Genomic DNA, 16281 nt, shown 5'->3' with positions numbered 1-16281 from the left:
GTGTGTGTCATCGTCGAATGCAAGACTTAGAATAAAGAAGCAATGGATAAAACTGATGAGACACATTCCCTGCTTTTAATATCTGAAAAATGAATGCAACAGGACAAAGCTGAAGACGTAGAAAGACCGTTCCAGTTAGAGGCAACTGTTAAAATACTTATGCTCACATCAGACAGGGAGATGAAACTCTAAAAGTGCTGATCTTCTTAGATGGTAAAACATCTTTGTGTTGAAACACCCAATAATAAAATGTGACATTCTGTAGTTTGTCTCATGTTCATCTTTCAATCATATTTACAGATTTCTTGACTCCACAGCAAACAGAACAATTTTGTCTTTACTGTTCCAATACGTATGGAGCGCACTGTATATCCCAATGACGGGTCCAAAAGTCCATAAATCTCACCAAAGTAATCACTGTGGTTAAAGTCAGTTTTATTTCATGATGCATTATAACATAAAAACAAAAGCCAAATGAAATGTGTGAGGTTGGGTGATTTACAAAAGCATGGCCACAATATGCTTTAAAGAGTGACATTGTGCTTATATAGTAAGCTATTTTACTGAAAATACCTTGATGGCATAGATTTGTGTGTTTTTACTTGTATGCCATGTATAATCCAGCCCTTATTCAGATTCAAGTTGATGGCAAATGTCTTATAAGAATTCCAAGGCTCATAGTTGATCAGCAGAACCATGGCTTGGATCTGGGATTCACACCCTTCGTTCATGTACCACATGTAGACATTTTTCCACGGGCTCCTTCAGTGAGATCCACACTGAGGTGAGACTGAAGCTTTGTCTGCTCCTGGAGGGAGATGGATATGTTAAGAGCAGTGAGAGCTTTTGCTTTATCGGTTGTGCAGTGATACCAGAGGAAAACATGATTTCCACAAACACCTCGATTGGTGTCTTCATCCCCACGGGTGTAGCCCAGCTCAAACAGGTGCTGGTAACAACTGAATTCAACAGTTGCTGTGATCTCACAGATGTAGCTCAGCTTCTCTCTCTTCACCCTCAGGTATGAAGTTTCCTCCTGCCCTACGGTTCAGATCACAGCCCAGTCTTTCTTAACCATCTCTTCTTTGGCATCTTTGCTTAGAAAATAGTTTTTGTACAAAATTAATCATTAAATTCAGATTTATCTGTAAAACACTTTTCATGATGAATATAATTCCATATGCATGGATATATATATATATATATATATATATATATATATATATATATATATATATATATATATATATATGCATGACTTAACAACAAAACTGAACAAAAAACTTATCATTCTTTAAAATGATCTCAGCATTGTTTATCCATCAAAGCAGATCCGTCGTTTTCCTGTTGTTCAACAAAGCAGAAAGGAACACTGAACTAAACAAATGAATGAATCGTTTTATTCAACCGACTCAAAAGATTCGAGTTACTGAGTCAAGATCCCTAACACTATCCAGAGCTTTCTCTCTTCTAGTAAACCACCAAAAAAAAAGAAAAAAAAAGAAAAGAAAAGGAAAACACGCACACGCCACAGAGTCGAGAACGCGCACACGCTCGCACAGTTTCACACAGTGAGGGAGTACAGCTAGTCACAAACGCAGTGGATCATATGCCGACAGATTTTACCCCACGTTTTTATATGGTAGCATATATGGTATTTATATGGTAGCATAAAGCGAGACGTATTTTAATCTTAATTCTGAACTTTCATGTGCTACTGTTTATTGAAATTCAAAATGAGAAAGATTATAATGATTTTTGCTGTCATTTTGCATTAGATCACGGTGAGTTCACATTCGATCTGCATGCTCCTAATCTATTAAGGGCATTTTGATTTTCGCATCAGTGCATCAGTCGTTGCTCGGGTGCTGTGGGTGTGTCACTTTTCCTACTGCTGTATTCAGTATGTTTGTATGTATGTATGTATGGGTGTGCGTGCACTGCTCTCTATGTGCTCTATAACCTTTATTCTTACTGAATTATGATATAGCCATTTGGCACGCGTACAGAAGACCCGTGGGTGCGTGTCCCGTGTGTCCTCATCTCTACACTGGTATCGCTTTGAATTTCAAAGAGCGAGACAGGTGAAAAGGAAAAGTAATTGATGCGAGATTGATTATCTAATTGATTTAAGGGTTATGTTAAACGCAGCATGGCGCACGAGGCAGTCACTATGTGTTGTCATAAAACATAAACTGTTTTGTTGCAGATATGGGTGTGTCATTTGATGCCCTTTGTTTTCTCACAGATGTAGGTATCTGGTGCTCCTGTTGACTTTAAAGAACAATGTAATGAATATGTTTGTTTCTGAATATGATGCATATGATTAGGGTCTTTTGTTGGTTTCCTTTTAGATTCGAAAAGGTGGTTTTTCAGGGATTTTGGATCTAGTTTTTAAGACCATACAACATTTTGCATAGTTTTAGGCAGTCCAGCTTTAATGGTTGTAGCTCTCCCATGAAAATCTGTTATCTTTCAGATCGGAGGAGGCAGATTGAGGATAGCACACAAATAAAACTGGTTATGGTGCATGGCTTTGTGTTTCATATTTGTCCCAGGGTCTCAGGACAGATTCCTGCTCTGAGGGAGATTAAATGTAGGCAGGTTAACAAGTGCATACTGGGTTGTGAAAAAAACAGTACCTTTTGGAATCACATGACATAATAATTTACCATACCTTGGTCATTTATGGAGTTTTTTTGAACTTTTTGCAACTTAATATAGATTTTGTGTTGGTTTTTCCTTTTCCAGTTTAATGTGCAGCAGTAAAACACTGCTATTTGTATGTTTTAAATATCAAAATAAGTTTGTTCAAAGTTTATTGCGGGACTGTATTTCATACCAGTGATAGAAAGGGTTTTTGGGAAGCTGGTTTGAAAACAAAAAAAAGTTTTTCTTCAATTCTATTTGATGTAGAAATTACTTGACCTTTTAAGTAGATACATAAAGACGCAAGTGTTCGTTTTAACGTGTAAAGTGCAACTGCATAGTAACATTTCCAGAAGGTAATTTTAAGATGTAAGTTTGGGGTAAGTAGGATTCTTTTTAGTTTTTGAAAAAAGTCTCGTGCTCACCATTTTTTTTTTATAGAAATACAGTAAAACTGCAATAATGTGAAATATCATAACCATTTTAAATAACTGTTTTCTATTTTAATATATTTTAATATGTACTTATTCCAGTGATGGTAAAGCTGAAGTTTCAGCATCATTACTGCTGTCTTTAGTGTCACATGATCCTTCAGAAATCATTTGTTATAGACAAGACCATTGTGCTACTTGATATTTTTGAGTAAACCGTGAAACATTTGTCAGGATTTTTTGATGAATGTAAAGTTTAAAAGAACATTTTAATATAATATAATTATATTATATTTTATATAATATAATTATATAAAAATTTCTTTATTGTCACTTTTGATCAGTTTCATGAATCCTTGCTAAATACAAGTATTAAGTTCTTAAATATATACAGTATTGATTTCTTATATGTACAGTTTATATAATGCCTTAAATGTTTTCATTGATTTTTACCCTACAGTTCTCAACAAATCAGAAATTCAAAATTTATACGGACGTATAAGCTTTGATTTTGCCACACATCAGTTGTCATAAACATCTTGGGAATGGATGTGATTGCGAATGCTGATGCCAGCATTCCCACTGCTGCACCTGGTGCAGTGGAGGAAGAACAACAGCAGCAACAATCAGAGCAAGAGATCAATCAGCAACCAGGCACGGAGTCTGACCTCACCGGCAACACCTCACAGCCAATCAAGAACGAGCAACAAGCCCCACCCACCGCCACAACACCTACTCCTGCTGCAGACCCCGCCCCCTCTCAGGATGACCCACCCAGTGTACACCTGACAATCATCGACGAGAAGATGGAAACAAGTAAAAAACTATTTAAATATTACTTGCATTTATTTGATTATAAAATATACATTTGTAAATTTGCAAATACATTTATTTCAATTTTACATTTAAGGTAGCAGATCAGGACCTGCTCATATCATCTGTCACTTCCTGTCATTTAAAGGCCCCGTGGCAACAAAATTTGAGTTTTGTGGCGTTAGGTCCAAATCTTGTAGCCCTTTGTTATGAAACCCCTTACTCCCTGTTCAGTAGGAAATATAAGGTGATCAGTAATATAAGGTGATCTTTAATGATCACCTTAGTCCTACATTTTTTTTAAATTCTTTGAGACTGATACAAAATGATTTACAGCCTCACTATAATTTCACTCCCTTTTCTTCTCAGATTTTGTACCATCCCCCACTTGCTTTTCTTGTCTGTTTTTCTCAACAAGTAGATGAGTCAGATGCGGTTCTCTTCTGCCAGTAGATACTGAGCAAGAGATGTTGCCTTTAGAACACGACCGTAACCACGCCCTGACTCTTTAACACTGGAGTGCACCTTTTTTTTTTTTTTTTTTTCTTTGAAGTAGAAAGGAATGAAATGGTGAAGGAAGTGTTAGGTCTAATTTTAGCATTTCAAGTAATCATTTTGAACTATTTGTAAATAGTATTTTAAAATATACCCACATTCACTCTTTTTTTTGTACGCCCAATATGTTGAAAATGCTAAACTTTTTTTTGTCTCATTACATTCAGTTAGGAATTACTTGAATCATGTAAATTATACCATATCTTCAAATCAAAGCAGCAATATTTAAGAAAAAAAAAGTTTGATTGTAGTTTGCATTGCTGGATATTACTGTTGGTCGTTTAACATTTCTGCTGTAAAACAGCTGTCAAATATTAAATGATTTATCGTACACTCTTATGTGAAAACTGATGCTACATGCCAGCTTTGATTTGATTTTGACCACTGTGAAAGACCAACCTAAAAATGCATCTTTTAAACCTTTTAGGCATCCTGTAACAAACAGAGCACTGCACAATGGAGAAGCGGAGAAGTGCAATAATTTCAAATGTTGGGAGGACAATTTAACCATTTTATTGGGGGGGGGGGGCTGCTTTAGAACAAAAATAATAATCACTTCTTTTAAAAACAGACAGTCTGAAAGGTAGACTTATGCATCCACCTATTGTCTCACTCTCTCACGTGTTTCTCTCTTTCACATCACTCCAGGTAATGGTGTTTGCCCTGGTCCTATCGAGATGTCTCCGACAGCTTCTTCTCCTCCTCGTCAGCAGCAGGCAAATGGGCGAGCCAGGCTGAGCAGCCGCTCCGGGTCAGTGAGTCACGCGGGGTCACCTCGACCGTCACTCACCAGACAGCCCAGCGCGGCCACTGACGTCGGAGACGGATCCAAACCCAACGATTATCTAATATGGGCTATTCTGGCCTGCCTCTGTCCTGTCTGGCCCATTAACGCCGTCGGCTTGACCTTCTCAGTCATGGTGTGTGCTCGTGTGTCCACGTGGGGTGGCGTGGGGGGGGGGTGGTGATTGCTGGATAAAGTTTCTGATGATAAAATCCAAGAAACTGTATTTTGCATAATTCCTTCCTTGTGATGATGGAATTTTGTTTAATATATTCTCCATGTATATTTTTTCCCCTTTTCATTCAACTTCTCTTTTTACTGTCAGTCTCGAAACAGTCTGCAGCAGGGCAATGTGGATGGTGCACGTCGTCTTGGCCAGAATGCAAAAATCATGTCCATCGTGTCATTGGTGGGTGGGATCGTCATCATTGTTATCACTATCGTCATCAACTGGGGTGGTGAGTATCCTTCCCTTGAGGCCAGAGCATGAGCTAGAGCTGACTTTGTGATTTGGGTCAATGTCATGTGGAAGACCTTAAGCTCATGGTCAGGAATTGAATTAGGTCTGATTACAGGTGAGATTGATCGTGGCCTGTATTTAATGGATCTAAGTTTGTTTTTTTATAGTTTGTAGAAGTAGTGTTTTTTTACAGGTAACCTGTTTATATAAAATATTATAAAAATATGCTGATTATCTGATATGCTGATTTGCTGCTCAATAAACATTTCTTATTATCATTAATGTTGAAAACAGTTTTAATTATATTATATTTTAATTATTTTCTATTGAATTGTTTGTATTTGTACCATGTTTGAAGTAGGTGTTTTGATCAAAATTCAGTATGCTTCATTATTTCAACACCTCTTTTTCTCTTTCAGTAATACTTAAGACCTGATGGCCGTCACGACACTCAGGGTGAAGTAAAATTCACAATCAACAACCAATCCATGATGATAATTTTCTTCTTCCAATGTGTCACTCATCTCTCGACATCTGAATGCTCCTGAATGCTTTTTCATTTGTTTTATACTCTCTCTGAAGACTCTAAAGCTGGATGTTACCTCTTCTATCATGCCAGAACGATCAAAAACAACATGGACTCTTCAGCTCTTCGAATGCCTGGAATCACGAACAAAGCAGCAAGCCGTGGATGCTAGGTTTTTTTTTTCTCTCCCAACAAAGGACTCACCACTGAGATGATGTCAGTGAGGAGACCACAAACATGATCTCATTTCATTCGTCATGCACCCCTTGAGGATGTGAGGGAGGAAAAGAATGAGAGAGAATGGGAAGGGATTTGGTTCTTGACAAAGATGCACAAGCTCATCTTACTAGCCCTGTTTTCTCAGAGATGTGAGTCCATAAAAAAAGCTCAGATTAAAATTTAATCGATTATATAAAACAGCAGATGGCTTCCGTTTTGGCATCTGTCCACAGATGAGTCCGATTACCTTAAGAGCTGCTCTAAAGCCTCTCTCTCTCTCTCTCTCTCTCTCTCTTTCTCTCTCACAGACTGTACAGAGACTAAGTTTCAGGTTAACACACATAAACAAAAAAATCACGTATCAGAGAATCCTACAGAAAGAAAAGGAGGGAGAGCTAAGGAGAAAGTGGGAGGGATGGAGACCAAGCTGTAGTCTTTTGTTTCACACAGATGGAGGGATGGAGAGAGAAGAATAAGAGAAGAAAGGAGGGGGGCAGTACCTTCAGATGAAAACATAAACCAGAGATACCCCAGACATGGCGAGATGTAGGGACTTCAGTAGTGTTGAGGGTGTGTGTGTGTGTGTGTGTGTGTGTGAGAGAGAGAGAGAGAGAGAGAGAGAGAGAGAGAGAGAGAGAGAGAGAGAGAGAGGTAGCCAATATCGTAATGCTCACCAACATGCCCTCCCCTCTTCCTTACAGCAATCCTCGGCCAGATCCTTCAAGGCAAACGTAAAGAAAACCATTAATTTAATATTGTTTTAGCAGGCAAAGGGATGATACAAACAGTCATATTTTATACCACAATGTTTACAATGTTTTGGCCATCACAAATCATTTTACACCGCTCCAAACTGTTTGTTTGGTGGAATGATTTGTATTGCTCAACAGAATGATACCTGAAACATTCCTGGTCAGGCCACACCGACTGTGCCAAAACTCAGACTCTGCCAAGACTCCAGCTGAGGTGGGCATGCTTGTGACTGAAACAGGAAAGGAGAGCATGGATGCGTTTTTAAGGAGGAATATATATAGGGATGCACTGATATTAACATATTAGCCCATACTGATAAGCCATTAATTGTTTCATGTTATGGCCAATAGCCGGGTAAAACACAAAAAATGTAATTTAGGCTTTAAAAAATTAGAATTAGAAACTTATTAGAATTATTAAAGATTACATTTCAGTGTTATTGAATGTGTTTAAAGATTAAGTGAGAGGACAAAGGTAATTTAACTGTAAAAATATAGGAAATTAGACACACACACACACACAAAATACAATATTGATCAAACATAAATTTAAATACTACCAAACTATTCATTTGAAACATCTATCTAATTGTGCATCCCTACATAGAGTTCTTTTATAGATAATATCATGAATCCCTCATTGTCACGGCTTCGGGCCTCTTGCATGCAGAATTTGACTTTGTTTCATTGATGTTTACAGCTTTTTGACAGCGACGGGAGCACTTGTTAACTCTGAAATCAAGTATTCTTATTTTTATATTATTCTGTATCTAACACAGTTTCTGTACCACAAACAGTATGATGTGGATGAGCATGCTGACTCAGCTTGGGCAGTGAGAGGCCCCCATTTTTGGGGGCTCGCTTTGGGTTTGGCTTGCATGAACGTGGGGCTACAATCGTTTCCTTGATCTCATTTTGCAATTGCTCTACTTCCCCACCACATAGCATGCACATTTAATCCAACCGCGTGCAGTCAGTGAATGCCAGCTTGACTTTTGTTCTCTTGAATTGTTCTGCTCAGTAATATTTGTATTTAAACTGCTTGCAAATTCATGCTTGTATATTCATATGTATGTATATACGTGTCTGTACATATTTTGTCACTTTGCAATTATAAGGTTCTATCTAATTTACATTATGTGATACATTTTTACCTTCATTTTGCGACTTTTTATTTAGATAACAAAAAAAAGGTTCTATCTATAAAGTATATGGAATGCAAAATCTTTGAAGCTCAGTATCTCAAGACTCTTCAGAATGCAAATAGAGTTCTATAATTCCAAGGTGGCAATTTGTACCGCTTCCAATCACATTATGAAATCTGAATCTCTTTGATGGACCAGAACAGTGTTCGTAATGCAAATCTTGACTGTTAACACCGCAATGCTTTCACAAATTTGATCACCCTTTTATCACTACTTTATTGGTATGTAATTTGAAATCGGCCTTTTGTTTTGTATGCCGTTTGTGCTTTGCTGAAACGTTGACCATACAAGCATGTTTACACATTGATTACCAATCGCCTATGCTGCAAAGTGCAATTCTATAAAGAAAAGTTTCAAAGACACCAGCCGAGTCCAGTTCTCTGGGATACAAGCTCTACCTGCTATTCAAAGTATCTATTTATTGATGTGAAGAAAAATTCTGTTTTTGTGTTTATCAAACATTCTGTTACAAATTCAACTGCGTTTTGCTAAAAGCACTCGTGCTAGTCAAGACTACTTAGTACTAGTTTCCTCTGTGACATGAAATTATTTGAGAGGCATTATGATAACTCATGTCGCTAATATAATCCTGATTTCATGCAGATCTGCCTGTGCATGCCTTAATGAATTGTTTTGGAACAATAATATGTGATGTACACAGTATCTGAACCGAAGGGTTTGATATATCTCACAGTATTGATCCTTCTGCTCTGTACAAACACCGAGTATGCATCAGTGATTCCAGTGAATAAACTCTCTTATTATGCCACTCCTGTGTGTTCCTTCTCTGGCATTAAATACACATTTGAGGCTCTTTTATGGCATTTGTATCACAAGTAAGAGTGTTTTACATTTTTAACCCAGGGTTACTGTCATTCCCATGGGTTAAATTGGGATAGGCTCTTTGATTTCAGGCTTTTGAGGGGTGTACATGTGTCTGCAAAGCCTACAAAATCTTTGAAAGAGTTCTCTACTATGATGCTGATCGAAATCATTCTAGATGCTGGCAGTCTGCAAAGCTACATCTGTCTGCAGGACTTTTAAAATCAAATTTAAGACTGTTTAAGATCTTTTGCAAGACCTGCAAAAATGTATTTAAATATAAAAGTTATGAGCAGGGTAGATTGATGCATAGGGTGCCATAAAATGAAAGTAATTTTTTTATATTTGTTTCACAACAATAAAAAATTAAATATAACTAAATCATTAAAGGGTGGGTGAAATGCAATTTCATGCATACTGAGTTTTTTACACTGTTAAAGAGTTGGATTCCCATGCTAAACATGGACAAAGTTTCAAAAATTAAGTTGTATGTTTGAAGGAGTATTTTTGTTCCAAAAATACCTCTTCCGGTTTGTCACAAGTTTCGGAAAGTTTTTTTCGAGTATGGGTCTGTGTGATGTTAGATGGAGTGGAATTTCCTTATATGGGTCCTGAGGGCACGTCTGCCGGAAGAGCGCGCGCTCCCGTATAGCAGAGCACTGAGAGCACAACAGACTTCACTGATCAGAGCGAGAGACCGAATTGTCACAAAAGAAGTGTGTTTTTCGTTGCCAGGGCAAGACAACCCTGCACAGATTACCAAAAAAAAAAAAAAAAAAAAAACAGCATTAAGGGACCAGTGGATGGAGTTTATTTTTACAGAGCATCAACGGAGTTGTGCAAGTGTTTGTGTTTGTTCCCTGCATTTCGAAGATGCTTGTTTTACAAACAAGGCCCAGTTTGACGACGGATTTGCGTATAGTTTATTTCTTAAGGATGATGCAATCCCAACGAAAAAGGGTCACGATCGTGTGTTGGAACCACAGGCGGTGAGTAAAACTGCTTCAAATATCTCTGTGTTGTTAACTTAGCTATCGGCGCATAAGCACATCAAGTAAACAACATGCAATGTTGTCATCAAACTGCACTTTCCAAATTTACAGCTTAAAAAAAAAAGACGACATAAAGTGGAACTTAGTCATTTTCCAAAACCGCTAAGCAAATATATACAGTTTCAGTACATACCACATAGAGACGTTGTTGCTGATGCTGCTCTTGTTAAATTTCAGCCTCTGGAGCTGATTCTGGATCATAAATATACGCTGAATCTGACTGTTAGCCATGGTTTGTTTTGGATGTTTTTTCCTCACGGTAATGTCACAGCTTACAAACGCGCTCAACAAAGCTTACTCGCGCTCGTGATTCTTTAGCTCCGCCCACACGTCACGCCTCCAGGCCCTGGTGTTTTTCCGGGAAAAATCGGTACAGACTATCTTTCTCTTATGAATATAATAAAACTAAAGACTTTTTGGAGTTATGAAGGATGCAGTACTACTCTATAGGTACTCAAGATTAACAGGATATTGAGTGAAAACGAGCATTTCACCCCCCCTTTAACGTAACATTTCAGCCTTTAAACAAGTTTTTAAGAAAAGGGATGATTCAGAAGTATAAATTATTATATATTAAATTAAAAGTCTGCACACTAAGTAGCACTGTGCTTATAAATGCTACTTTAAAAAAACCCATTGAAACAATCCCGGACGGCCCCAGCCGAGGTAAGATGAAAGTAGCAGAACGTTATATTTGACAACTGTTTTACAACAAAAATGTAAAACAACAGGCAGTTATATCCAGTAATGCCATCTACTCAGCTTTTTTCTCAAATTTCAAAATTCATAATTCTAAATGATTACTTCCCAACTAGAATGAGAAAAAGAATTTCTTTCACCTTTTTTTTTTTATTATTATTTTATTTAATAATAAAGCCTATGTTTTAGGGGAAAATGTGAAATGGTGTGTTCATTCACTGCTTAATTATCACCTTTGTAAAGTTAACTATTTCAGGTGTGAAAAGGTCACTGTGATTTTGCCAAGTAAGACGTTTTGACAATCTTTTTTTGATTCTGGATCAACATTATATTTCAAAATATAGACCTAACCCTATATCTACCTTTACCAAAAAGTAGTATTCCTCATGTTTATTTTATTAAGTTTACTTAAGTAAAGTAATGTTTTTATAAGTAAAGTATATTTTAAGTATACTTTATGTAGCAAGTATACAAATGTCAATTTTCTAGTAGTATACTTGTAAGTGTACTAAATCTAAAATATCTTTAACTATGTTCCGAAGATAAGCAGAGGTCTTACGGGTTTGGAAAATCATGAGGTTATTAATGACATAATTTTCATTTTTCAATGAACTAACCCTTTAAATGTAATTTAAAGTATATTTCTGAGGAGTACATAAAGCCCATTTCTGAGAATTACATAAAAAGTAAACTAAAAGCATACTTTCCTATGTTTAGTTTAAAAGAAGAATACTAATAGCACACTCTCACACATGTTGGTGTGTAAAACAAGTGCACAACGAAGGAGATATTAAAATAGTTATTTTAATGATCCACGGGCGGGGGGGGGGGGGGCGGGGCACATCCAAACACAAATCCAAATGATCTAACATCAATAGGGGACAAAGCAAAAAAGGAGAACACAGTATAAATACTGGGAACTAATTAGTGGGAAACAGAAACAGGTGTGGGGCTAATTAATTAACTAAACAAAAAAAGGTACATGATCAAATAAGGAAACTCAGTAAGAACAGAAGTCCATAACTGTAACACACACTTGAATAAACTTATTTTTCCCTAATGGTAACCCAAAACCTAACTCTACCCACAATTCATCCCTAACATCAGAGGGTAATGATGGTTGAATAACAATGATATAGAAGCATAACAGTGGTTGTAAGGTTAAAATAGACAATTCCTGTAAACTTTTCCCTCAATTTCTGATTGGTTAATTGGAAAGTTGTTCCAGGATCAACATGGATATTGATCCAGGAACATGTTGCACTTGGGGAAATCACGCTCACCCCTCAATACCGCACATATCTCTAGGACTTTACAGTTTCCAGGGCAACGGTTGGTAGGTGAGGAGGACAGTGAGGAACTGGATTGCAGCAGGATAGGGGAAACAAGACTGTGCGCTCAGACTTAAAAAAACTCCATCATATTTGAATTTTATAGCAGCATGCATTATTAAAATACACTGGAGGATTGGAGACGGCAAGAGAAAGTGTGAGCGAGTCAGGTTAATGGAAGCTGCAGAGACAGACTGGTAAGGCTTTGAAATGGAGACGGTGAAAATTTGATATTTTTGTGCAACAAACGGGAAGAGGAGGGGCTGAAAAGGAAAAAAAGAAATGGCACAGACACTAAAAATGTATAAGCTCTGCAGTCAAACACAACAGAGAAAGATTTCTGACTGCAACATTTGCTGCTGAATATATGAACTCAGACATACTACTCGCCTCAAATACTGTTTTTCAAATACTATATAGTAGGGAAGAATGTGATTTCAAACACAGCATTGGACACTTCTTGAACTCAGCTGTCACAGCTTTAATTACGTAGTGGAGGAGAAGGGGCTAAAAGACTGATTATGAATGACAAAATAACCTTATATAATTCATGGTTGAGTATATAGTGTATAAGTACATAGTGTAAGTGCATAGTCCAGTGGTTTTCAACCTGTGGGCCGCGGCCCCCTAGTGGGCCGCGGTGGTATTGCAGGTGGGCCGCCAATTATTTTCTGTTCATTTGCAGTCCATTCTAGGGCTGTGCGATTAAAAGGAAACGTCCTAAAATCACGATTTGAGCGTGCGCGATTTCTAAATCGCTTTATAGCACAGTTTTCCGTGGCCCTGACCTCCCGTAGTATGCTATCTGATCCAATCAGAATGCATTGCGCCTAGCGCGAGAACAGAGACTGGGCATATGCCTAACTCCAGGTTCACACACTGTCTGTGATGCGCCTTTTTTCTGAGCCAATGTTGACGGATCAGAGCGTTCTCACTGCGGTAAAAGGCTAGAAATAAAAATGTGCGAAAATAATTCATGTCCAACACATGAGCATAGAGTGAATTTGTTAGTGAACAGGATGCAGTTTAAGTGAGAGGAGACACGTTTTAAGTGTGAACGAGCAAAGGAAATCTGCGTGCGAACAGAGAGATTCGCACTCGTGCATTATTTTAATGTGCTTTCGCGTTATATTTATGCGCTCTCACTGCTGACTGCAAACACATAGCCTACTGTATACACACTGCAAACACCTGAGGCACAGCTACAATTAATGAGCTCTATGAAGAATGCATGGCAAAAAAGAAAAAAAAGTCCCTGTATACAGGATTTTTTTTTTTTTTTTTTTTTTGCCACAAGTCTATACATTTTTTTACATCTTCACTATAGTGATAATTTTGACTTATGTCTGTTCTAGAGATGTTACAACTTTTTGATAAAGCTCTGATTGGTTTTCTTTTGGAAATATGTTTAAAATTAATCCTGAATGCATTTATGACTGTAAAAGCATATCGGTGTGTGTCACAATTGCAAAATTGATCAAAAAAATCGCGATAGTTTTTTTTTTTTGTCCATGTTTATTCAATAAATACAGTTTAAAATCTAGCTTCTGAGTACTAAGTTATTAACCCAACAATAGCGGGGTCAGTCAATTTTTTTGAAGTGGGCCGCGCAAACATATGTGTTTGGTTGTGTGGGCCGCGAGTTGAAAAAGGTTGGGAACCACTGGCATAGTCTATAGTGTGTTATTTGAGATGCAGCTACTGATTATCGATAGGCTCTTTTACTCAGAAGGCAAAGCTTCCTTCGATAGAGTAGTCATATTGAGCGTTGAATTTTTGCCCATTCAAAACTATATGAGTGACACGTCTTGGGTTCAAGGGAGATAAAGACAAATAACAAAAAAATCATCCAAAACACACTGGGAAAGATGGATGGATGAAGTAGCAGAAAAAGGGTAACTTTATTTAATTTGTTACCTGTTTTTATAAATAGGTCTAATTCACATATTACATGCAGACTTGTACAACAGGTGTTTTCATTTTTCTGTTCACTTCTTCTCTAATATGTATTATATTGCCCGAAATATACTACCATTCAAAAGTTTGGGGTCAGTTAGATTTGTTTTGGGGCGAAGAAAACAATACTTTAATTCAGCAAGGATGCAGTAAATTGATCAAAAGTGACATTAAAGACATTTATAATTGTACAAAATATTTCAAAAATATTAAACGGCACAACTGCTTTAAAAACTACTAATAATCATAAATGTTTCTTGAGAACCAAATCAGCATATCAGAATGATTTCTGAAGGAGCATGTGACACTGAAGACTGGAGTAATAATGATGAAAAATTACAGTGCCTAAATACAGTTCCTAACTTCTAAGTATGTCCTTATACATGCTCTGAACAGATCTGAGAGAAACTGGAAGAATGTCACTAAGAAAACAGAACAAAAGTAGTGGAGACGACGAGACGGAGTGCACACTTAACCTTGTGGGATTTAATTACACAGTCTAATCAAATAACATGATTGCTAAATCTGATCTAAGCGGGAGAGGTTGTATCTCTGTCTGCTTGGCAAGCTCTGGCCTCTTGTTTGACTGTGATGGTAATAGCAGTTGAGAACTCTGTAAGGGTGGGAGTAATACACAAATACCAAGCTCACATTAAACCTTCTAATGCGTGTTCATTATTGGACCGGTTTTTAAAAGACAACTGTGATGTTGCATGCACACAACCTCTTTTAGTTTGACTGATGTATTATTTAACATAAAATATATCTCAGATGATGCACCAGACTATTTTGCCAAGGTCAGAAGTGTAACTGTAAAATTATGAAAATGCGATTAATTTTTAACCTGTGATTTAATCTTTGTTATTTGCCACTTCTGTTTTTGTTAAACTGTTTCTTTTACTGAATGTGATGGACCTCTGGAATTAATACAAAAAGGACAAAGACTTGTGTCTGCCACCATGTGCCAGACTACATAACTCTTTCAGTGGCTGACAGAGTTAGACATGTTCTAGATAGGAGCAACTGTGTTCCAAACTGAATTAAGACCTGAGATAGAAAGCTGTGATTACATGCAGTGAAGTCAACCATCTTATGATTAAAGGCTAAGCCGTTTAATAGATATAAAGCTCAGTTCCTCTGAGAAAGAATAACCTTGCCTGTAACAGGAAATGACCTAATGTATTTATCAAAGGTTTAACTGCAGGGAATTAGAGTGTAAACTGTTCAGACATAATTGTATCCAAATTAAGTTTTGCAACCTTGAAAGCCACAAAATTTTAAACCCAAAATTAAATATGCATACTTAGAGCAATTTAATCAGCTTGATTAAAATGGCATTGGTTGCTGCTAAACATGATATAAAAAACAGCACCTCCCTATGGTTGTCATAAAACATTACTTAAGCCAAAAATGTTATAGCATATTTACCTTTCTCTTTGAGCAATGTAAGGGAAATACAATCATGTAACTTACATAAAAAATAGCCCCTTAACTAATAAAGCTTTAGTGGATGTATTTAATGACTGTTGTAAATTCAGTTTTCGCGCGTGATTGCGGATAAAGCTTGACCAAATTAGACTTCAGTGATTTGAGTCTCGAGCGTACACCGTGAAAATGTACTAAAATATGGTCTCAAATCTTACTTTTTAGACATAAACTCACCTAGCAATGTCTGTCAGCTGCGAAAACTGAACATGGTTAGCTAACCATATCTAGAATGGTTTAATGTTGTTGCTAGGTAACGGTGTATGGATTTACGTTAAGTTACGTGACCTCGTGATGTGCAGTCAGCCACTCAATCCATAGACATCATAAAGGTAGACGCTCCATCGAACAGATATGATGTCTATGACTCAATCTGCAGCAACGTTACGTGTATATCTCAAAACAATAAAGTAGCTAAACTTCACTCAAAGATTTTCAGTAAAAGAAAAGTAGTAATAGATTAGTCTGGTACTGCAAACATTTGTATATTTGATATCCAGGATGTTCATACAGTCCAGTAGGTGGCAGTAATATACATCTAG

At 37.1% G+C, this 16281-nt stretch overlaps 1 protein-coding gene across 1 annotated transcript; it reads left to right on the top strand.

Annotated features, from left to right (window-relative positions):
• The first annotated feature begins 1517 nt into the window (after window positions 1-1517).
• LOC127947422 (trafficking regulator of GLUT4 1-like) lies at window positions 1518-9163 on the top strand. The gene is made up of 5 exons (XM_052544535.1): window positions 1518-1784; window positions 3541-3896; window positions 5097-5368; window positions 5558-5690; window positions 6112-9163. The coding sequence occupies exons 2-5, from the start codon at window positions 3626-3628 to the stop codon at window positions 6126-6128; spliced, it is 693 nt and encodes a 230-aa protein (XP_052400495.1). The 5' UTR covers window positions 1518-1784; window positions 3541-3625; the 3' UTR covers window positions 6129-9163.
• The last annotated feature ends 7118 nt before the right edge of the window (window positions 9164-16281 follow it).

The sequence above is a fragment of the Carassius gibelio genome, chromosome A3 (genome assembly GCF_023724105.1).
Source record: "Carassius gibelio isolate Cgi1373 ecotype wild population from Czech Republic chromosome A3, carGib1.2-hapl.c, whole genome shotgun sequence".
Classification (NCBI taxonomy): domain Eukaryota; kingdom Metazoa; phylum Chordata; class Actinopteri; order Cypriniformes; family Cyprinidae; genus Carassius; species Carassius gibelio.
Note: the sequence above shows the minus strand (reverse complement) of the source record. Positions and strands in the feature narration are given on the sequence as shown.

Coding starts and splice junctions, on each gene's coding strand:
- LOC127947422 (XM_052544535.1), top strand. CDS start 3,626: ATGGATGTGATTGCGAATGCTGATGCCAGCATTCCCACTGCTGCACCT. Junction 3,897..5,096: donor CGACGAGAAGATGGAAACAA/GTAAAAAACTAT, acceptor ACATCACTCCAG/GTAATGGTGTTTGCCCTGGT. Junction 5,369..5,557: donor GCTTGACCTTCTCAGTCATG/GTGTGTGCTCGT, acceptor TTTTACTGTCAG/TCTCGAAACAGTCTGCAGCA.